Genomic DNA, 24,758 nt, shown 5'->3' with positions numbered 1-24,758 from the left:
CCAACTATCTGAATCATGAAAAACATCTTTACTTTGCAAAATACCAGTCAATACACAGAGTCATTTACCTTGACTGATCATTAGGCCTGCCTATAGCACATATCACTACCAAAGTACAAATCAATTATTTCTGGTTCGGGTTAGTATAAATCAGCTTTTCCATACCGTCATAAGCCACCAAACAGTAATATCTGTTATCAATTATTTGCTTAAATATGTTTGTAGCTCAAAGCCTACACTTTGCTTATTCCGAGAAAGTCATTAGGAAATATTCCAAACGTTTCTTGATTTAATGCTAACCAAAAATACCTCATCGTCAGATTAGCACAGTGGGATGTCAAGGGTGAGAATATTTGTCCTGGACATCTGACACGAATCCACGTTCCCTACACATGACCCGGGTTCCATGGAAAGTTCAATTCCTTTCTTGCCCTCTTCAGAATAAGCTCCTTTATCTTTCTTAGATCACTCCTAGGTGGTTTAAAAACAGTAAGGTTTTGTTGTTGACTGAAATCTGATGATGACCAGTGAGAAATCTCAGTCACCTTTCCTTTCATATGTTTACTTGTTTCACTTACCTAAAAAAAAGTCTGAATAACTTCAATGTTTGAAAATTCTAGGATTTAGGAGAGAGGAAGGGAAGTAGTATTTCAAAAACAGAAAAACAGTTCAGGAAATTCCAGTCAGGTCCGCTCCTTGGGCCTGTGAGTCTACTTTAATTAGCACTTCCAGTTGGCCAGATTGTTGCTAATAAGGTCGCTCTAGAGAGCTCAGTCAGTAAGCTCAAAAATGTTGATACCTCAGGATTTGAGAACCAAACCAGCTTAAACGGAAGAATCTGTTAATTAGATAGCAGGACGTTCAAGAAGTAAGCCCTTTACTTAGAAACATGATAATACTTATATCAGCTATTTTGCTTTTACTAAAACGTTTACATTGAAAGACTTCACCACATTAAATATTTTTTTCTAATAACAGTTTACTTCTTAGTGAGACACAGCAGCTTACAGAGGTAACAATCTTGACTGGTGTTTAACAGCCTCACCAATCCTTCCCTTGAAAGGTTAATTTAAAATACAGAAAATGGGCCACCTTCTTCTCTCTTGGCAGTTCTGTAATAAAAGGTTGATTGTTCAAGCAGCAGCATTCAATTATTTTGCTTCTGATGCTATCTACATGTAAAAAAATCTGTCTGAGCTCAGATGGTCCCTGCAGGCTTTCCAGCTCTAGCCTTCAGTGCAAGGATGCAAGACAAAAAGTTAGAGCCTCACTTAACATTCGAAATGTAAAATAGTATGCTGTCTAGTTAAAAAATGAAATTTGCTTCCTGGAATATCAGTGATACAGAAAATCTTTCTGGAGTGCTTGCCCGTTTTTTAGTGAAACTCATTCTTCAAATATGTTTGCTGGAGAAAAAAATGTGCTAATGAAGGAAGACAAAGTGGCAGCCAGTGTCCAGAGAAGTTGCCCAGAAATGAAGCCGTCCAGTTCTTGTTGAATTAGTCATGATACTAGACCTCTACAACAGACATTGAAAACTTACGCTAATAATAATCTATTAATAGATTTAATATAGTTGAAACAAAAAAGAAATGTTTCCCTGTGTTTTTGTTTTACTTTTTTTTTTTTCTTCCAGAGGACCTGGGATGCCCAAATGATAGATGTGCAGACCAAAAGCAATGAAATTTATTGGTCTCATGTGTGATGGTGGAAAGAGAAACAACACTGACCTCCAGAACTTTAGGGAGCAAAATACATCCAGTGTAATGGAAAGTGATGTGAATGACTCAAACCGTTTTGAAGTTTGTGTTAATTTTGCTATTGGCATGAATTTTAGCCCCACACTTACCCACTTTTACTTACTGATCTTATAGGTGGGAAACTGAAAAGACGAGAGTCTTTCAGAGGAGAAAATCAATGCTGTTACAGTGGATCCTCACGAACAGCAACAGGGGCATCTCAAAGCAGCTCTGGCATTGGAAGGAAGCTTGGCAGTGCTGAACAATCAGATAAAGCACTTTTTATTTGCAAGCCAGTTGAAGCAGGTCTTTAAACGGACCAGTGCACAGGTGTGCTCTTTTCCTTTAAAATCTCAGCTCTTATTGAAAAAAAAGGGATAAAAGAGGAACGCAACTAATACAGAAATGCTAATAACTCCACAAAAAAATATGGTTTTGACAGAAAGTGTAAAATTCCTTGTTTGTGATCGAGATGTTGTGTTAAATGGTTTGTGCGTGTGGTTTGCTAATGGTCTCTTCTTTTTTTCCTCACAAAAAAGGGCATCTCTAAATCATATCATGCTCAGTGACTGGCATCTCATTCTGATGACACACAGCTCATGTTTGCAAAAATCTGCCACAATTTTTCTGCCATCTTAAACCAAAAAGTCACCAGTGCCTACGAGTGTGCGGAGGTTCCGCAGAGCCCTGAGCCAAGACAAACCCTCCAATAACTCTCGTGTTGTGACACACCCTGTGAGTGGAGGCACAATCATGTACGAGAAGCATGTTCCTTTGGGTAATTCAGGTTTCCCACATTTCTGAGAGAAATGCTGCCATCCTCCTCCTCCTTCCCCAGCTGACTGAATCCCTTGCTGAAAGGTAATACTGCAAAATCCATCCTTTGTTAGCCAGCAGGAGAGCAGCAGTAAACAATTTGAGGACAATAGCCACCAGACATATGGAAAACACTTCATTTTTACTGAGCTGCCACATGCAAATGTTTTGCTAATGAGAATTCCTGAACGTTGAAAAAAAGCTATAATGTGCTTGCTCGTTGAAACACCATACTTTTTGTGGAACGGAAGATCACTTTAGAAGCTCTTAAATGGCACAGGATTTTTTAATTTTTTTTTTAAAGGCGACACTTAAGACTAGACTGGAGAAATACTAAAAAATACAGGCTAGGGAACAGCTTGACACTGTCAGGTAGTAGGCCAATAATGGCCTCATACTTTCCATTTCCAGTGACTTTCATGGCTCTTAAAAAGTCTTTCCCACCAGGGAGACTCTTGGTTGTTTAGAAGATGCTAGCTAAATCCCCGTTTTCAGCTCAGTAGGGGTCTGTGGTACCTCCTGGCCTCTCGTTCCTTGCCCCCGGTGCTTCGCAGTCGTCCCTCTCCCAACAGCACGACGCTGAGGAGCCATGGCAGCCAGCTGGGACGACAACTCGCAGCGATAGCAGGTCTCCCATCAACGTTTGGAGACAGGGGAGCCATCCCAGATGGACGACGATGGCCAGGGGCTGGGGTCGGACCCCCCCCAAACCATGCTCACGGCTTCCCGTGGGGTGTTTTTCCAAAGCGTGGCTGTCTCGGCCCGACTCCTTGGCTGGACACCGACATGGTCCCAAGGCCTCTGCGCGTATAAAAGTCCCGGAGGTCAGGAAGCAGTTTTAGAGGGGCCCCACATTGCCCCCTCAGAGGACCCTTCCCGAGGGCCGGGGATCCCCTGCACCACCAACCCCGGGCTGCGGTCCCCGGGGATAGGACACCAGCCCTATCAGTCGGTGCCCAGCGGCCCCCTCCCGCCTCGGGGGCAGCCCACGGGAGGGCTGGGGCGGGCGGCTCCCCCGCCGGACCCGCCTCTCCGCCCGGGGCCGGGCGCCGAGCACCCTCCTCCCCCCCTCCCGCGCTGAGGCGAGGGACTGCGGGCAGCCACACAAAGCGGCGGCACCGGCACCTTTCCCGCCGCCCCTCAGGCGGCAGCCGCCCCCGTCTCCGCCCCACCGGGCCGGCAGGCGCCGGGGCAGCCCGACGATGGAGCCGCCGGTGCCGTCGCCGCCACCTCAGGAGCAGCAGCAGCCGCCGCCGCCGCGCTCTCGCTCCCACACGGTCACCACCACCAGCAGCTCCTTCACCGCCAACCTGTCGGCCAGCTCCAGCACCCTCGCCTACGACAGGGAGTTCCTGCGGACTCTCCCCGGGCTCCTCATGGTGACCGAGATCGTGAGTGACCCCGGGCGGGCGGCGGCCCTGAAGGAGCCGGGGCCGGGATGGGGAGGCGTGAGGGGGGCCCAGGGCGCTCCGCAGGTTTTCAGGTCTCCTCTGTGGAAAGTTGCCGCTGCGGTTTAGAGGTTGGGCTGATTTTTCCCTCCCGGTTCCTCAGCTGAAGTGTTTGGGAAGCCTCGGGAAGGGGCTTGGTGGAGTCCGGAGCGACAGGTGGAGCGGCGGGAAGGGGCGGCTTGGAAAGCCGGAGGGGGGGGACACAGACACGACCACACGACAACTATTGATAAATGCAAAAGTAATATAGGGCACACACAGTATGTAGTCGCCCGCAGTGTATCATCGCCTCTCGTAGCAGGAAAAAAAAAAAAAGAGTTTTGGCAGAGTGTAACTGATTTTTGGAGGCATTTCTTTAACTGCACTGGTTGTATGCACTTCATACTTTATAGCGCACTGATAACCGTGACGTGAGAGTTAATTAGGCAACTTATCTCCATGCTGTAGGTCAATAAAAATCCGTTTCCTTGTGCTTTTAGTGATTGGATACAGCTGTGAAGAGTGGCATATGAACCTTTTTTTGCTTTTGGTAGCAATTTTTTTTTTTTGCAGGTACTTTATCAGGTGCAAACAGAGGGCAGGCAGTTTGGGATTTAGCCGCTTGTTTCAGTGGTAGGCAGTGAACAACACAATGTTGGGATCCCTTGGCAGGACTGCATGCTCAGTGTGTTAAGCGATGGGTGCGCGTAAACTCTGCTTAAAAAAAAAAAAGTACATTTCTTTTAAGTCTGCTCATCTATGCTACTAATAGTTAATGAACTTAAAGAGCTCGTTGCCCCAACTAATTTTTTGAATTTCCTGTGTGATGTTTTTGCTTTGATGATGCTGGAAGGATTAACTTATTTGACCAGATTCATTTTCAAGCCTTGAAAACATTGTGCTTCACCAGAGCAGTGGAATGACTGTTGTTTTTGCTGGCTTCAAAGTTAAAATAACCAAGTGAAGCTTTGGGCAGACGTGCAGTGTAGGACCTCTGGCAGGATCAGTGCCATCGGAGAGAGGATGGCTGCTGTGCAGGCAAGCTGTGGTGAGGGTGTGAAGTCAGAGCCTGCTACCAGCTGGTACCTTGGATGCTGGCACTGTTGGGAATTCTGGCAATCTTTAGTAGGTAGGTGACTGTAGGCTTGTTTCAGTTGTTAAATACAGGGGATGCTTCCTTATTGGGGGTGTGGTAGATCTGTGAATAAAGTAGTCTTAGTCTTTTGAAAGAAAAGCTGCTTTCTTTTCCATTATTTTTAGTTACTAATTAGAACAGAATTATGAACTTTCTTGTACTTTATCTGAAGAGTGATCCCACTGTAGATTATTAGAGGGATGCCCGAGGCTTTTCCCAACCCCTGCTGGAATGTCTCATATTCAGCCTGGCTGCAGAATACCCCATCAGCTGTGCTTACATTGAGCTACATGGCCACAGGGCACGGACAGGCTCTTGCTTATACTTTGTTGAAAGTGTGCTTTCTAGTTTGTGTTGACCGACAGTAATATTTGTGTAGCTTTCCTTTCTGAGCAGAGTGATGATGGTTTTTAGGTGGACTTTGTGTCCTATCAGCCATTTCTGACTCCTGAAATAATTACGAGATGATTCTTCAGCCACCATTTTGAGATACTCGAGTCCATTACTGTTGACATTTAGAGCCAGCTTTAGTTTAGGTTTCATAAGTACTTATGTGAGAATGCATTTACCAGCTTCAGAAAGAACCTCAATGCTACCTGACTTTGTAGACTGGTGTAGAGTTGTGTCTGTACTACAGGCTTACACGTATGTATTTTTATTGTGTGTGAACAACAGTGTGAAGATGTGCAGTTCCTGCCCACTTCAAAGGAGCTGACAGAAGTCTCTAATGCAGGTGAACTTAGACTGTTTTGTGATGATGTGTTTGAGAGAATAGGGGACAGTTTTTTAATATAAAGTTAAAAGCAATAACACAGATCCTACAGAAGTAGAGTATTGTTAGATATTGCCTTTGAGGAAGTACTTCTGGTTCTTAACGCCACTTATTTTAAAGCACTAGCTGTTCTTCTGTGAAATTAAAGGAAAAGACAAACAACTGAATACCTTGGTATGGAACTGAAATAAAACCAGTTATTAAAATCAAATAAGTGACTTTATGTGTGTATGTATACTTTTGGCATTGGTTTTTGGTCAAATCTTTTCCACCAGTTCAGTATGTTGGTTGTTTTTTTTTTTTCTGAGAGAAAATGTGCTTTAAGAGAACGTGACTAGCTTTACACAAGATCTCTATTTCAAAATTGGCTGGCGTATTCAGCAGTAATGGAGTTGTGTACCCTAAATCAGTCAGTTCCTGCCTGTTCTGATCATCCTATATATCTAAAAGTTGTGGCTTGCCTGCATAGATTGGCTCTTCAGGACATATCTGACCCTCAGTACTGATGCCCCAGCTCACAGCACGATCCTTCTGCTAAGAATTTGCAAACCTGTAAGTGGGGAAAAACTCTTGCGTGTGTCTGTATTTCAGTCTCAGGACTTTGCAGCCTCGCAGGTCATTTCCAGTCTAAGCACCAAGATCTGAAGTGCAGCAGCTGTGGTAAGGGCATGCCTTTGATTCTGCTACCCCTGCTCTGGAGACACCTGTGAGACAGACAGGGAAGAGGACTGTTTTTAGTAATTTCTGTTATCACTGCAGCTACTCATCTGCCAGACCCTGTGTTCATTAGTATACTATGTGAAAGCTAAGCTAGGGGTGTTTAAACAACAGTGCTGAATGTTCTGAGGGTTTGCACTGTGGGGCTGCATAAATATTTGATTATTGCCCCTGTCAGTCAGCGATGTGCAAGAGGAGTGCAAGTCTGTGGCTCCTCACTCTGAAACTGGAGCTCTCTTCTCTGTATAGGCAAAGCGCAAATCTGTGTTATTCTTCAACCAAAGAGAATGAAAAAGCACAAAGTTACCACATAAATTAAATCTTCCAGTGCCTTAAATGAAGGATCTTGATCGCGTTTTGCTCCTGCCTCCCTAATTTGGGTGCTGTGAAGATGAATTAACTGCTGCGTGGATTTCCATGTGTGCTGGTAACCAGCCTACTTCTGCACTGAGGCTGTGGTTTAATGGCACAGTAAATTCAGCTTAACGGCTCCTGCTAAGAGATTCTTTGCAATGCCACAAAACACTGGTCTGCTATTAACTCAGTCTGCTGTTTCCAATTTGTTCAAAATGAGTTAGCTTTATAAAGACATGTTTTATGATGGATTGGGTATTACCTGTCCTTTACCTAGCTGCTTTAAAGCCGGTATAAGTCTGGGATGAGGTTGACTGTGCATGTTCAGCAGTAATGGAGTCATGTGCCCAAACCTGGTTCAGGTTAATTTTGTAATGCCGTTTGGTCGAGCACTGCACACGCCCTAGTATGAATGAACAGAGAACTGCAGCCTGAAGTGTAGGCTAAATTACCCAGTGCTGACAGATTTCCATTGCCTTCTACATCTTCCCCTGTGACCAGAGAGCATGCAAGGTTTCCTGCCACTCACTGGGAAAGAACTGGGGTCAGTTTATTTCAAAGAGCAATAGAAAATGCCACAGGATTTCTGAGAGGGGCCTTTGGAAACTGGCATAAAACAGCTTTGATGTGTGGAAGCTTGTCCAAATTTCTTATATACAGAAGTAATGATGCTTGCTGAATAGGGCAGGGGCTTCTGACTTCAGAGGCTTGGATTCCCTGGCCTTCGTTGGCCAGTGACCACTGACAATGAATTTATCTGCATCTCTCTCACTTCTCTGAATGACTTTTCCATTCATGGAATATGGATACAAATCTTTGTAAGGCGCACTGAGATCTGTTGGTGAAGAGTAATATATAAGATGTAAGCGGTGTTACATAAAGTCTTTAATTCAGATGTCGGTCACCTGAGTTGATGCTGCAGTAAAATACACTATAGGAATCAGTATCAATTATCTTCTGTAGGATGTAAACTCCCCCCACCGCAGGATTTATAGTTTCAAAATAAGCAAATATAGCATTTTCCAGCGATGTCTTCTGTGTGTTTCTTTTCTGTATAATGATGGCCCAGAAAGATATTTGTCTTCCTGGGAGTTTTATGGCCAAGATAAATGATGACTGGCGATACCTTCTCAGAGCTTTAAATCAGCTTCTCGAGTCAAGCATTATGGATCACTTTGGAGAAGTGGAGAGTTTTGTGGTTGCTATGGATGTAGTTACAAAAATATTTACTTTCTAGCATGATGACATTGATTCCTCCAGATTGTTGCATCACACCAGTGTGTTGCTAGATACAGTTTCTTGTAAAAGTTGCCCTACTAATTTTAAGGCTTGTGATGTCTATTTATCTTTAATAAAAACAAATACTACATAGCTTGGAAAGGTTTGGAAGGTTGTTACGCTGGTGCTGCAAGTGAGATCTTATGATGGTGTAAATTTTAGTAAATTGTAATTACAGTTGCATTTCTTCATGCTGTTTTACACAGATTATTCTTTGAGTGAAATGCCCAGAATAAGATAAATACTTCAAATAGAAGGCTGATAGGAGGTTATTTACATTATCGGCACCACATAAAATTGTGGTTTGAATTTACATTTATGTATAATAAAAATAATTTTGATCACTGTTTCATTATTCTTCAAATCTAAGACCTTTGAAGGCTTAATTTGGAAAAGAAATTTTGTTGTACAGTGGTGAGCCTCAGAATATTAAATATTGAAAGTTATGTCAGATTTAAGATATCGAGGTTACCAAAACCAGAACAACTGGTGTCGTGGTTTTGGCCAAATCGGCCAATGGCCAGCGACAGATGCTCCCCCCCAACCTCTCATGCAGGGAGAGGAGGAGGAGGAGAGATAAAGAGAGATTTACTATGAGTTTAGAAGAAACTAAACTACTTTAATGAAATATTAATAATAAAATAAAAAGGAAAATAATGAAATAGATACAGTAGATACAAAACCATATTAAGCTCCCAGGATGATGTCACTGGCAGGCACTGGGGAAGTCCCAGGCTAGACGCAGTGACGGGTGGGAACTGGGTTCCAGAGTTGGAGTCAGGAACACACCGATTGGGATCAAAGGCAGATGAACAGACAGGGTCCTCCTTGGACGTCGGCCACTGAAGGAAGAGCCTTGACCCTTCGATCCCTCAGCTTTTATACTGAGCATGGGGAAGATGGGATGGAATACCTCTGTTGGTCAATTTTGGGTCACTTGTCCTGTCCACTTCTCCCTGCATGTGGGACCCCCCTATGCTTTTCTGCTTCCGACCCTCTAATAGGGCAAATAAAGAAATTCGCTGACCTTGGTTGTTATAGCAATAAGTATAATCAAGAGCTTCTCTGCGTACCATTCCTTGGCACAAACTGTCTTGTCACTCTGAACAAACCACTTTAGACACAATATGCTGTTAATTTCAGAGAGTTAGAAGAGGCCTAGCTAACAAATAAAATTACTGAACAGAAAGTTGCTTCTGTTTTACCTCAAACCAGGACAACTGGACATGTCCAAATGTTTGTTCAATAGGATTTTCCCCCCTTCTTTTCCTAAGAGATGCATCAAAATCTTCTACAGATACTCAACTTTTGAATTAAGTTAGCGATAAAATCATATAAATGTGAAGAAAAACAAAAGTAATACAGTGGGATCATCTACTGTGAAAAAGCTAAAAGATAAAAATTATACTAAATTTTTTTTAAAGCTCTCCTTGCGTTTATCTTTAGTCTTGTGCCCTCTCTGACTGTGCGTCAGAGTTTTGTGTATAGATCCCGTGTTCCTCCTGCACCCCCAGTTCTTGGAATAGCCCTCAGAAACACAGAGGGAACTCCATAAAGCCGCTTTCCTCACCTGCGTAACAGCAAGACTTTCTCTTCTATCAGGAACAGTAGAGATATTTTTTTTTTCTTTTTGTTTTCTTCTTATAATGCAATTTTTATTCCAGTCACAGTGTCTCTGCTGGCATGTAGTTGACAACACTGAGGCACCTTCTGATATGTTGAACGAGTGCTTTGCCTAGAGGAGATATGCGTAAGCACGGTCTTAAAATGATTCACTTTGAATTCCTGAATGAAAAAGAAGTATCCTGTACTAATCAGTCATATCATCCAGTAGCTTCATCTTCCTGTCCAGGCATAAGACAACATACAATATAAAATCTACGCGCTCTCCTTTGCTCTTGATCAGAGAAAACTCTCACTGAAGTCAGGTTTCAGTTCTCTTTTCTTTTAGGTGCTGCTGTTCCACTGCAAACCCTTAGTGTAACTGTCCTTAGTGTAGTGGATACACACATCTATGATTTCCATCTTCCTCTAGGATCATATCGTTGTTTAAAGTTCTGTTTCCTTAAAGATCTTTGATTTCCTGGGCAAGATCAGGGTGTTTCCTTGGGAAGAGAGAACTGTTTGGGGGATGCAAGAAAACAGGAGCTTTGGAAACTGTTGTCAGGAGTGTGTGCCAAGTGCAGATAGAAACAGTATTAGAACTGATGTGGTATGTAGGTGAAAATGCCTCTCAAATTGAATGCAGATATTTTACAGAAGGTCAAAAATGCAAAATATTTTCAATACCTCAAGGTTAAGGTGGAATACGTATGAAGTGTCATTGCCTCTTCATGAGAAGAATGCTTTAAAGACATACTTGACTATCAGCTTTGTTCTCTTTTATATGTATGTATTTATTTTTTAGCCTAGTTTTTCCTTTGGATAAAGTACATATTGGAACAGTGTGATACTTCTGCTCTTGTTCCTGTTTCAATGCCACAAAAGCAGTAGAAAGTGTGTCGTTGCAGAGGGGACCAAGCCCTCTTTTTCTGGGGTCAAATAGCAAATAGATTTTTAGCATCCATCAGACCTTTGGCAAAGTAGTTCTGTTCACGTGGCCTGAGCCAGTTCCTGTGGAAGCTGCTGGCACTGATTTCACCTGCCTCTGAAAGGAGCAGCTCCCCTGTAAGACTGGTAAAATTCCAGTGAAGGAGGGACTGAGCAAGGAAAGAATCAAGTCACTGCTTTCAGTGGGAGCTGGATCTGGTCTGAGGAAGGCTTTGGGTTAAGCTTAAGTTAGTGACCTGAAAGAGGCCTGGGTCTTGGTTCCACATTCACTAGTACTGGGTTCAGGCTTTACCAGATGACTTCGTGACACAGACTTGAATCAGTCCTGGGCGTGACTGCATTTTTGCCAAGTTAGAGCACAATATCGAGTGTTTACACTCTTCGTTTTCCAAGGTATGGGTGCGCAGATGACGCTGATGCAACCACAGGTTTGCTGAGACAAAAATCTTCAAAGCAAAACAAATTGGTATCATTAGGGGGATGCTGTCCCAGCAGTTTGTTCTGGGCAGCCACAATGTTCCTGGTGCAATGAGATGCACTAAAATCAGATTTAGAACTGAGGTGAAGTGAGCATGGTAATAATGAGCCAGATGTTGTCAGTCTTTGGATATATCATAATCTAGTTACAAAAAATAAATACATTGAAAAATCCTGCGTAGGGCTGGAAGGAGGCCATGTGGGGAAAGCAGCCTCTGGGACCATACTTAGGTAATTGCTGTTTGTGTTTAGCTGATGGCCTGATGTGCACAACTTGAGAAGAAACCTGTCAAGAACCTCTGGCTCATGCCTGAAAATAAGACTGGTTTGTGTCATCAGCTTCAAGTGTGACTGCTGTGTCCAGGCTTGTATTTAAATATATTCAAGGTGACACAGTTTCACACAGAATCCATGTATTAAGCCTGGAAACTTTACGGCTACTAATAGGGTCCTTTTTTTTTTTTTCTTCTTTTTTTTTCCTTTGTATGTGTGTATAGTGATTACATGAAAGAGTCCCTTTAATATGTATTTTAGCAGCATTTGCTCTCTTTGTTCAACAGTAGCGCTATTGCCAAAGCTGGAGCTCCTGCAGCAGGTAGTAGCCAAACGTGGCCAGCAGCTTTGAGAGAAGTATGAGGAACCATAGGAGAAACTTAAATGGAGATATGGAGAGTGTTGCAGGCAGGAATTAAGCATTGGGGGACAAGGGAACAGGCAAAAAAACCCCCACCTCCAACAGAAGGAAAGCCTCTGCAATGTGTCTTTAAAGTGACACTTCAGCTGATAAAGTCAGCCTTGGTTGTCTCCAACTGGAGACAGATGCTGTAGGGCAGACTCTGACAAGGATCAGGTGAGGAGAGGGTGACTCTGTGGTTGGATGCCTGTTACTACTACTGTAGATTGTAAAGCATAAACAAATGCACAGTTGTCCTCTACAGGCTCTGAGCACAACTGTGATATGTGCTGGGGAGGGTAGTTTTGTTCAGTCCTTAGAGGTTGAAAAAAACCACCCAGAAATGACAGCATCTGCATTGATTTGGTTTTAGTTTAATTTCTAAACCATGGCGTACTTTGCTACCAGTAACATCATATGCTGTTTCAAAGAGCTGGTGTATGTATAGATAGGTGCATACAAAACGATTAAAAAAACTGTTATAGCCGAAGGCTTTGGAAATTAAGAAGCACAAGAACTGGTGTTCACAGTGGCAATGTTGATTTGCTTCTGGATTGTATGCAGACACTGGAATCCAGTCAAAACTTACATGATCATGTTATTTTTATCAAGAAACTTCTGTCACAGTCACCGCGCAGGAGAGTTTTTCTGGGAATGACTGGGATATTGTGCATACTGCATTGGAGGAAGGCATGTCATGAGTAAGGAAAAGGAATATTCAAAGAGAAGGATGGCCTCCTGGCTAATTGCTTCCTTGGAAAATTTGATTTTTATCTTCTGCTTGCACCACAGTATTCCTATGGGATACTAGGTAAGGCAAGTAAGCCTTACATTTCAGTGTACTCGCTTTCCTTCTTGTTTTCTGGATCCCCAATTTCGGCTCTGAGACGCAAAATAAATGATTGTTCACAGTTGTAGCTGAAGTCAGTAGGAGCTATGTTCTGAAGAGGCAAAATGCAGTGCCATATTAAGTGCTGTGGGGAAAAAAAGAGCACTGTCTGTAAAATACTTATTTATCTCACAGAGGTGCGTTTAATAGTTTACTAATGAAGTGTGAGATAATTCAGGTAGCAAAGTACTTTTAAAGAGCCCAAGCAGATACAAAGCTTTGAGTTGCACGCAGGGAATGAGTCTGCAGGCCACAGAAGTAAAAAAGGAGAAAGCAAAATAGTGGAAGGTGTTATTTCTGAAGAAGGCTCTCCCTTCTGTTGCTGCATGCAACAGGTGTTGTGGAGAAGGGGGAAAGTATGTAGTCATGTAATTACAGACTATACCATAATGTATACTTAACTAATGGTAGAATTCAGATGTGTGAAGAATTTATTCCGGCGGTGTTGCATACTTAACTGAAAGTATTTCAACATGTGTTTGTGCCTGTCTCTCTTGTCCATTCTTCTGCCCCTGTCCCAAGTGTTAATTTTCCAACTCTTTCAGTTATGGTTGGTTTTTTTTTTTTTGGTTTGGTTTGGGTTTTTTGTCCCTTCATTCCTTCAAGCCTTCTTGCCCAGCAGCTCAGGGCAACTTGCTGAAGGCCTGCTTTGCATGATCTTCATCCAGTCTGCTCTTCTTCAAACTTGACACAGGTAATCAATATAGAAGATGCAGCTCCCATTTTGCCAAATTCTTACAGTTAGGGTATTGGGAGAGGTGTGAGGCCACTGAAGGACCAGGCTCTGCTCGATATGAGACATCCATCTTTAGTGGTTTCATAAAAGTGTAGGTGGAGAAAACTATGAAAAATTATGTAGTATTTTAGAACAGTATTAGAATCACTGATAGTGATACAGTGATTTAGGAGGTTATTGGTGAATATGGTGACGTGTTTTGTTCTTGCATTGCGGAAGGTGCTTTCTTTTAATGCTTTTGGCTGAGTCATAGGCATAGAGCAGGCTGCACAAACCTGGGTTTTGTCAGACCTACCACAATCTTGTGATGATCTCAATGAAAGATTTTTAGAAAAAGGCTGAAAAGTTCTTCAGTATAATAAATTTGGGATGCATGGAAAAGCAGGATTTCTGATTGATATTTCGAAGCCTTGCTGTGTGCATAAGCCATGTTCATTGGACTGTGCAATACAGTTACAACAGTTATTTGCTGTTGTGGATTGACAGTTGACCTCCAAGATGAAAATATTTCTCCTTCCCGGTGGTGTTACTAAGATATAGCACAGTACAAACGAATACATTATTAGTGTTCTTTTTTCCATCTCCTAATGCACAGGAATTTGGCTAATGGCAGAGTCTGGATGCCAAGTAAAATTGTACTGGACAGAAACAGTAGTTTCCCAATGACAGCTGTCTATTTAATTTTGGAAATCCACAATCCTTATTTTATTCTTTTGAGTAGATTCTTGCATTACTCGGACTTAACTTTAAAAGGCAGGGTGCAAGAAGAAAGTAATGACTTACTTGAAGAGATGGCTTCTCTTGTGGTGTGCTTTCTGTTTGAATTATGACCTCCATCTGAAGTTGTATAAAACCAGTTTTGAACATATGTCACAGGCCTACAGAACTATAATTGAATGATGAGACTTACCAAGAGTGGAATAATGATAAACAACTTCTTATGTTACTAATTACATATTCATTGTTCCGTTCGGTATATTTAAAGAATTTTCAATGTTTATCTTATCAGCAAAAGGATAGGAATCTTAGCCAGGAGAATAAGGTTTCCAAACATTTTGTTCAAACTTGGGATTTCTTTCTAGACTTTGCAGTCGTGAAACATTACCAGACACTTGTACAAAGAAGTTGACATGCTCTTTATGCAGTAACAGAGAACTATCTAGCAAATGTTTGCCTGAAGTAAGCAAGTCAAGATAATGTGTTAAAGGTGAGATGGGGTCTCTTAGAAAGTGTTTTACCTAGGTCAAGTTAAAATTAAACTGACTACACAGCAATAAATAAGATGGGATTCTCTAAGCTTGGTTACATCTAATTTTCACTTTCTTGTTAAGCTGAACAGTAGAATGCTAGCCTCAGGAAAAAAACAAAAAAACCCCAAACCAACTGACTCCAAATTATGTCTGAAGTAATTTTCACGTAAAAAACACGAACTTTATTTCAAAATGCCTCTTCAATTTAGGTCTTATTTTTTAAAAAAAAGGTGAAATGCATTTCAAAAGAATGCTTAATTTTGACTTGTGGTGGTTGGTGTTTCTGAAAGATTATGTAGACAATGTACACAGACAAGAAGATGACCTTAGGAAGAGGTGCAAATAGAGTCAAAACAAATTGATGGGAACGAAATCAGATTAAGATCTAATGTACACAAACAATATTGTTGTGAAGAGAAGATTATAATGAATCAGTTCTTGATGCTGTTAAAACCTGTTGCAGATTTCCCATTGACTTCAGTCATTCCGACATATCCGCACATGAAATGAAAAGAACTTGAAAGCCTACCTACTGTGAAGGCTGTACATGCTAATCAGCGCTTATATTGTTTGTCGGGCTCTTAAAGACCAGCAGCTCCTTTCCGACAGTCATTTCCTATCCACTTGTTAGCATTTGGTAAAGGGGCGGCTCTGTTGTTCCTTCCGTTCAGCACCGAAGAAAAGTGTATGCCCAGGAACTTTCCCCACTTGTTTCTTTTGCCAACTCCATGGATTAGTCTAATAAAAGAGACCACCTCCCTTAAAACCTTTCCTCTCCAATACCCCGGTACGAAGTACCTGCTGTCAAATTAGATTGAGATTAGGAGGAGCCTAATTAACCTCTGTGCTAAAACTGACTTTGGGAAAATGTAAGGCACAGTTAACCCACTTGTTACCAAGATTCCCCCCCAAATTCCTATAGAGCACTGCCATGCTACCAGTTTGTTTACCTGTTGCATATGTGCAGTTTCTTTGGTTTGAACAGAGCAACTGATAGATGATTAAACAGGAAGCTATGCAGATCCATGGCTTGGACATGCCCTTTTATAACCCAAATGTCTAATTTACATATTTCTTTAAAGCTCCCTGTAGTCACAAATTGAACAGTACAAGGAGATACCTTATTTCCTGATGAAGGATTGGTTATTTTGTTACATCCACATCCCTGTAACCTCATGATACTACTAAATCCTAGGTGTCAAAACAGCTCAACATCATAAATGTCAATCTAAACATGCTTCCTCAGACCAACAAATGAGTGTGTCCCATAGCTTTCCTGCCTTATCGCTGGATTATCATATGATATATGCTTTCTCCTGTATCAAAGGCAAATCTCTGTGCATGCTGTGTTCTTCCTTTTCCCTTTGTGTTGACTAGCAAAGCTCCTGGCTAATGATGTCTTCCAGTGGCCTAATGTCTTTCTGCTTTCTTGGTTTTATTTGTTAAGACCTGTAGTATTGTCAGCGGTAGGAAATTACATTACGTGCTTCTGTGTTTGTGTGCAGTTCATGATAGTGGGCTGAGTTTTCAGTGTGTGTGGATTTGAGCATTTTGATACAGCAATAGTTGGTTAGTTGGTAGCTTGAAGAAAGGGATAGCTGCAAAATACTACTTTTGTCAACAAATTTTTTTTTTTTTTTTTTTTTTTTTTAGTTCTCCAAAGAGTTTTCCCTCTTTGATTTGAAACTAGTAACATCGTGCTTTGGGGGGAAAACATACTAAATATCTCTGACTTCACACAGACTTTTAAAACAAAGAGCCGCCATATAACTATAGAGGCTTATGGCTTTCCCTGCCCCCCTCAGTGGGAAAACAGGAACTTCTGAGTGGGAGGTAACTAGCTGAAATACTCAACAAAGAGTATTTGAACAAAGACTGGTAACACCTCTTTATTGTATCTGCACTATTGTCATTCTAGGGAAGAAAATACTGGGCAGAAGAAAGCTGTGATCCAAATCTGTGGAAAGAGAAAGGGGAAAAGGTGTGGAAGTTGGCTAAGTAAATATAATTTAGTTGCTTGTGTATATTGGGGATGGTGTAATATAAACAGAACTGCAGGAAAAGGCTTGGGTTTTTCAGAAGAACCACTTGGGTGGGAAGGGAGCCTGCTGCCAGGGCAGAGTTTACCCTCAGCCTATAAGCCCTCAGGCTCCTTGGCTTTTGGTGCTTTACCTAGAGCTCTCCTCCTTATAACTTTGGCATGTGTGCTACATCACTTGCTGCTAATAAATTGCAGGTCAGATGCAGATAGCCTTTGACAAAGCCGGTTGCTGCGTTTTTTTGGATAATGGTGCTGCCTGCTGGGTCAGGTCATGGCCACCTCCCCTGAACCAGCAGCTGACACGGTCCCAGTTCCTGTTGCCTTAAACCATGATGAATGGTGACCCAAGTGCTGCGGAGGCAGTTGACAGGTAAGCAGTTGTGCATTTGGTGCTGAAGGCTGACAAGGTGATTGCCCTCTAGTTATCTGCCTCACTCATCTGCCAGCAGTTGATGGTGCAGTAGCCTTGTCCTCTCTTTTCACAATTTAGCCTGTGCCAATGCGTGAGGCCATGCCCTGAGACAGAGCCAGTGTCCTGATCTGCTGACTCAACTTCTGTAATGCAGGGGATGGGGGGAGGTTGGATGGGATGGAGAGCAAGCGGTGATTTTGGTTTAGACCAATATTTTGATCTCATGCTGAGATTTGCCTGAATTTTAGGACAAAATTCTAGCCTGGGCTAGGACTGTGGGCACAGCTTGCTAGATAAGGGGCCTGTTGCGATAGGACAAAGGGTGATGGTTTTAAACTAAAAGAGGATAGATCTAGACTAGATATAAGGAGGAAATTTTTTACAGGAGGGAAATTTTTTACCCACAGAGGACAGTAGTGACACACTGTCACAGATTGCCCAGAGAGGTGGTAGATGCACTATCCCTGGAAACATTCAAGGTCAGGCTGGATGGGGCTCTGAGCAACCTGATCTAGTTTAAGATGTCCCTGCTTATTGCAGGGGGGGTTGGACTAGATGACCTTTAAAGGTCCCTTCCAACTCAAACTATTCTATGATTCTATGATATGCTTGGGGGTTGTACCGGTTTTCAGGCTAACAACATGCTAGCTCCCAGAGGAAAGTGCTTTGCCTGCAGAGGGAGCTACAAGGAGAATGTATGGAGAATGCCTTTCCACTAATTGCTGTAAACACCTGTAATTGCTCTAAAAGCTTCTGTCAGGCATGGGAGATCCACTAATCCATTGTAATCCCTGTAGTTCGCAACAGTTCTGACATCTGTGAACTGTATTGGAAAATCAGATTTAGAGAGAGAAATGGAATTGACTATGCTTGAAAACACAAAATCTATTAGCTGTATTGTGGGGACAGCGAAGCATAAGTGCATGCAGTGAGAGCAGCAGCTAAGAAGGACTTGTTCGTCCTTGTTTCTTGACTTCTCTGTGTTTATGTATTCCAGGAGGCAAATACAGAAGTTCTGATTTCAGGCTGGTAGCTCTTAAATGCAGACAGCTGAAAAGGTCTCCATGCCTTGCTCTTTGCTGCAGTTCAACATGCTGTGATAACCCGAACCAGTGATTTGTTTACCTCTGATACAATGGGCAGTAGAGTGCAGTAATTCAGGAGCAGCTTTTGTATGCAGTCACACTTGCAGTGCAGCAACCTCTGGCAGAAAAGCAAGGCAGACATCTGCGGGACATGAAATCATTTCTGCTTACTTTTTTAAATCTGAATAAGCCAATGTCTTCAGGCCCTGAAATCTTTTTTCTTGATTGGAGACTTTTCCCCCCGCTCCCCCCCTCACCCTTGCATTAGAAAGCTGACAGTTGTAGCCAGTTGCTGTGTTCTTTGTTTACACAAGACCCATTGAAGCAGTTGGAGAACATTATACCCTGCCTCACACACAGGCGTATATACTTAATTTATGACTTTGGTGGTTTGAATTTCAAGTGTCAGGTATCCCACAGAGCTTTTTACTTTGTTCTCTTATGCTGCACGCACCACTTGAGTACTTATTATGTAGAGCAGACAGGCTGTGGGAAGTCCTTCAGGCTTGTGGACTTTTTTTCTTCAGAACCTCGGAAATAAAGTTCTGGGGAACGGTAACAAGGACTTCTTTAAAAGCATGACTGATCCACAGTGTCTCTTTATGTGTTTATCTGACTAATTTTCTTCCTTTGGCATTAATATCTTCACTTGCATAGAATTATTCATCTTAAAGTTGCTTTTCTACCCTTAACTTCTCTGCAAACGTTAATTTTGGGACAGTGGTGATAACTCTTAACTAGCTCTCTATTGAAAACTTAATTCTGGATTTGCCCTGTTTCCGATTCTTTCAAAGTAAACTCTTTCTACTGCTACCATGAAAAGAAAAAAGAGAAAGAAAAAAGGGGGGGGGGAAGCATAGCTTGTTGTCAAAAGCAATGTTAGTATTTGTGATTATCTCTTATTCAGTTGTGTCTTGTCAACGATTTTAAATGTGGCTCAGTACAAAGTTATCTTTCATATATCGGTGACAGATGGAGATTTCGGAAAAGGACATGTCTGGAAACTGACTTCAGAAAAATTCAGATGGGAAGTGGGGCTGAGGTTTTTTTAACAATGAGAGTAATAGACATTATGGCAGCTCATTTAGAGACAAGATGAATCTTACCATTGCAATGTCTATGCCAAGACGTCATCTCTTTCCAAAAAGCATGTTGTAGGTTGAAGTCTTTATATCATTGCCCACATGGCCAAAATGGTTCTTTCTGACTGCAAAGTCTGTGAACACAAATGACTCCAGAAAAGCATATGCAAATGTTAAATATTTATAGGCATGCTGTTCTATGTTGTTAATGCAAAATGTATTCAGGAAATAAAACTATTTTGCCAGAGAAGGAAAAAGATTTTTCAATGAGGTATTTCTACAGCATGTGGATCGGTCTTTGTAAAATATTTAATCTTTGCCTAGAAACATGGGTAATGGTTCCTGGGGTTGAACTTTATATTTGGTACTTGATATAGAAATGGTCAAGATGTACAATAAGCTTATAAATAGGCAGATAACAACAGATCTGGATGTTGACTTATTTTCTTGTGTCTTCTGTTTGTCAGGCAAGGGGAACTGTTACAACTTTTGGTGACTAGAGGATTTTGTCTCACAGCAAGCAAAGTTTCTTTATTGTATAAGACCACTTTCTGTGGTGTTCAGCTGGAAATTAAAAGATACTTTCATTCTAAAAATTTTTTAAAAATTTTTTTAATGAGTAGTTAATGTTTTCTTCGTGTTTAAATTGATGTAGAATGCAGCAATAATCTTTCTTAGCAGATACTGTATTTTATTTTTCCATTGCATCATACCTGGCATTATGACTGTGTATCCTAACCGTAGGGCAAAATAAAACTTATTCCCAAAGAAGTAATAAGCTTTCTATTTTAATGTAACAGCTAAGACTTGTGAAACAATGCTGTGTGTCCGCTAATTATAGGCACCTCTGTTTACATGGCCTAACAGGAAGATGGAGATGTAAAAATAGCAACAAAGAGCCAGTGACATTATTAATAAAGCAGCTGTATACAGTATTGTTCTCTTGAAGAACATAGACACCATTTAAACAAAGTGGACTACATAAATAATCAGTCATAATTCATAAGTAAGCATTGTTAAGAATTCTTTTAAAAATAGTTCACCTTATTAATGTACAAATGATGGCAGAATGACTTTCTTTGTGGGTGTGTGTACTTTACATGCACCGAATGTTAAAAGTCACTTACACAAATCATTGCTGTTTATTGAGAAGCTGGTATTTTTCTACCTTCAGGAACTGTATCCCTTCAGGGAAGAGGGGAGAAAGTAAGACAGAGTGCTATAAAACTTATTCTGAAGGAAAAGTTTGTATGCAGGTAGAAGAGGGAAGATTAAGGTAGAAGAAAACGTAGGTAACTCAAAACTCTTTTCACTTATATGAATTTATTAGAACAAAAGAGCAAACCCTTCTTGCCATCATATTCCATTAAGAAACAATGGTAGTTGTAGTAATAAAAAAAAATAGCCACGCTGGGGAAGACACATTCAAGCCAGATGCATATGACCCTGTATCTTTTCAGCTGAGAATCCACTTCTGAGCTTTTCCAATTTAAAAAATAAAAGGAAAAGTAAAAAGAGATTACTGACAGTTAGAGGTTACTAAAGCTAATAGTATTTTTTTCTAATTTTTCTGTGCAAGGGGAATAATTTCCTCACAATGCACTTCCAAAAATATCAGTCCACCATGTATTCAGTGTACACAGCAGGTTAAACCTGCTCACTCACAGTTTGTATGTGTGCTTTATAAAGGAGAAATCGTTTTCAGAGCACAAGAGCTATACCATGGTCTTTACCTCCAGGAATATGTCTCTACTACTTGACTTGAAAGCCTGCAGCCCTTCTCAGGAAAACGTTCATCTAGTTGTGAACCAGTCACTACATTTGCACAAACAAAAGGTAGCATGTTAAGCTTGTCATCTACCGTACTCAAGAAACGCCCCCCCCCAAAACACTAAACCAAAAAACTGGGAGGGAGCAGACCATAACCTGCAGTTAAACCGCACCTGCACTCCTGAAACCCTTCCTGTCTTGAAGAGATACAAAATTCATCATCCATAGAAATTCTTGTTAAATGTGAGGAGAGGAGATTTCTTCTTTTGTCCAAATCTCGGCTTCAGATCTAAAAATAAGAATTCCAAAAGCTTGCCAGTATGCTTTTCTTTCTTTTTTTTTTTTAAATTGCAGCAAAGCAGCACTGCAAGCTCTTTTAAGTCCTTCCACCAATTAGCTGAGTTCCTTGCTACTAAGAGCTCTCAAATCTGCACGTAGTTTTGTAGTATGCACGTCTTTTAAAATTGAAATCGATTAAATCATATGGCGTTGTATGAATTTGATAATAGGACTTACTGCAAATCAATTATATGAATTACCACTGCGTCTCACGTGAGTCATATGTACTGCCTGTATGGCCCTGTTTAAAGGACAAACTTGTAAATGTTACTGCTCAGTTACAACTTTTACTCAGAGCTCCAAAACGCATTAATATTTGAACGTTAAATGCAGAAACATTTAACCTTGTAGTTTCATCTATCGTGATGATTTATAACTGGAATTTTAAAAAGAAAAAATTATCAGAGTATGGAATTTATGTGCTATTTTTAAAACTGAAGGTGTTTGTACTGAACCTTCAAGTTTTTCCAAAAAAAACCTTGCCTCTAGAGGCTGCACAAAAGCAACCGCTAGGAAACAAGGAAATATGTATTCTGTGCCACATGTGTCTCTGTGTCACTATTTTGCTTTGTAATTGTCTGCTTTAAAGTTCATACTTGAAAGCAGCATTGAGTGAAAACTTCCTCAGATTATTTTGTGTTTGGATCTAATCTTCTATTACTTTACACTTTCCTTTCTGCGCTGCTGAAGAGCAAAGCATAGCAGGAATTCCAGTGAGTAATTCCCAACTCCATGATACCATGGTGTTTGCTGTACAGTACCACTTCTCCCAACTCCGTCAGGAAACTGTGGAGACAGTGAGTTTGAAATCAAGAGCCTTGCTGCACAACAGCAAGGTGTTTCTTTTTGGGAAATGCTAGGTGGTGGGGAGTAATGCCTGCCATGGCCAGGCCTTGCTGAAGTGGAAGGAAAAGGGAGCAGCAGCACTACTTTTATTTGCATCCCTCATGATTGCTAGATAAGAGGCCGGGCGGTCTCCTTGCATTGAGGTCGTGACTAGAGATTAAGCACAGTGGAGGTCATTGCCTTCCAACTGTTTCACCGGGTGCCCTTCCGGAGAGGTGAATAAGTGCTTTTTAGGACAGGCTGTTTGTCTTCGGTGGTGTTTTGCACCACCCCTCTTTATTTTTACATTAAACTCCGGCCCCGATGGAGCTGCTGATAGCAGTAACCAGTGCGTTCCCGGTCAGCTGCAGCAGGTCTGAGGCTGGTTGCAGGTCTTTCTCCTGACTGACGTGGGGCGGGCCCATTGCGGTGTATTCTGCATAAAGGTACTTTAATCAGATAATACTGTATTATGGGCAAATAGTGGCAGTGTCTTCTGCTGTGGCTATGTGGGTAAAATGATGGCTAGCACTGTGTTAGCCAGGGTGCATAAGTTAATGTATGCATAGTGCGCAGTAACCTATATATAAAAGTCTCTGTGTGTGCAGATCCTCGGGCAAAACATGAGCCTTAGGTTAGAATTTACAGGCATCAGTAAACAGTAGTGTGCTCCTGAATGCAGCCCTCAAAAACCTTACAGCATTTAATGTGGAAAGTGCCCTGGGACAAGGACCAATCTTTATGCTTTGTACACACTTTAATGACCTGTTAATGATCAACCACTGCTCTGTCGAGAAGACAGTTTTTATGATGATATAATTCAAGCCAGTTTCTTCACCATTGCTTGAGATTATTCCTTGTAATTCTATTTAGAAACAAGCAGTATATTGATGTGGCGTGCAGTCATCCCATTCTATTCTATTAACACTTTTGCAGCTTTCAGTACTCGCTTGCCAGGCTCTCATGCAGGAAAGTAAGGCAAATTAAAACCAGAAGTTAGTAATGGTGGTTGTATTGGATCTGGACGGTGGCCTGTTTAGTCCAGTATTCAGTCTCTGATAATGACTGATACTGAAAATTTAGGGAAGAATGTAAGAAACAGCACATATGGCAAGATCCTTCTCTGCTATAGTTTTCTAGCTTCTAGCAAACTGCACATTTGGGAATTTCCAGAGCTGAAGATTGCATCTTGACTATCACGTATATAGGTAATATATACAGACGGGGCTGACTTGTCTTCCAGAGGTGTGTATGATATTTCCTGTGGCAATGAATTCTGTAATTTGATTGTGTTGGTTTTTTTTCTTCTTCTTTATCTTTTCTTTTTATTTTTTAAATACCACTTCCTTCTGTTTGTTTTTCAACTTTCTGCCTGATGATTTAGGTGGATGCTTCTTGTGTTGTGAGTGCTAATCTCATTCCCTTCTTTTTGCCACCTGCCACTCTGCAGACTTCTGTCATGTGCTCCTTCAGTCTTCAACAGAAAATTGAACTCATCTTTTTTCCAACCTTAACTTTCTTTTCTTGCAGGAGCCATTCTCTGTGCCTTGTGTAATCCAACTGACTCATTTTAGAAATAGGAGAGAGGAGTGAACAGAACATGCTCAATGCGGCGGTACACCATTGATTTATACAGCACTGTGATATGTTCTGTTTAGTGGAGTTTTTTATTATTTTATTCCTTTCCTAACAGTTTCTAATCTTCTGTTGTGACGTTATTGATCATATGGAACAAAATTTACAACGCAAGCAGTGTCTTATTTCTTGTCTACCTTCTGAATATCAATTACCCTACCTCTAGTTATTTTTTCAGGCAAAACTTCCTGAGAAACAAACTCTTCTGTAGTGATTTCACAATTTTGGTGGAGAGGATGGGATAGGCTGTGTTTTCTAGGAAGCATCTCTTGCTTTCTTAATTTAAGGTACCTCATTTTGGTCTGTTTTATTGGTGTTAGCTCCGGTCTTGCACATTCTGTGCATATTTCTCAGGTGAAGCAACGTTTGAGCATTGTAATATGCTGCTGGGATGGACAGTACAGTTTCCTTACTCCCACCTTGGAGTTATTTTTCTCAGCACTCAGTTGCAGTGAGCCAGAGCACCATATCACAGAAGACTCCTCACACATGAGTTGCAGTAGAGTCAGTGGAGTCAACAGTGGAGGCTAGAGGAGTACCTTTTGTGATTTATTCATTTCAGTAGGTGGTAGACTCATTAAGGTAACATGAAATTGGGGTGAGCTACATCGTTTTGCTTTTATGTCTTTATGCCTGTTGTCTTTATGCCTAGGCAGCACTGCAGTATTGCAATACCCATTCTGATCAGAAAAATACGTTTCCCTCTTGCAGGCCAGTCACTAACTGCCTCCCTCTCTCTGCACTTCCCAGTACAAC

General features: G+C 41.4%; 1 protein-coding gene across 2 annotated transcripts in view; it reads left to right on the top strand.

Annotated features, from left to right (window-relative positions):
- Positions 1-3,617: 3,617 nt before the first annotated feature.
- The window catches only part of CMTM8 (CKLF like MARVEL transmembrane domain containing 8), a 36,517-nt gene continuing 15,376 nt past the window's right edge, over positions 3,618-24,758 (top strand). The window contains exon 1 of one of the 2 annotated variants that reach the window (XM_054191198.1): positions 3,618-3,946. In XM_054191198.1, the coding sequence (XP_054047173.1) occupies positions 3,758-3,946 (189 nt within the window). In that variant the 5' untranslated portion in view covers positions 3,618-3,757. The remainder of the gene's footprint in view (positions 3,947-24,758) is intronic. The other variant, XM_054191197.1, reaches the window with a different exon arrangement.

This window comes from Rissa tridactyla, chromosome 2 (genome assembly GCF_028500815.1).
Source record: "Rissa tridactyla isolate bRisTri1 chromosome 2, bRisTri1.patW.cur.20221130, whole genome shotgun sequence".
NCBI classification, from domain to species: domain Eukaryota; kingdom Metazoa; phylum Chordata; class Aves; order Charadriiformes; family Laridae; genus Rissa; species Rissa tridactyla.
This window is presented reverse-complemented; position numbering and strand designations above follow the sequence as displayed.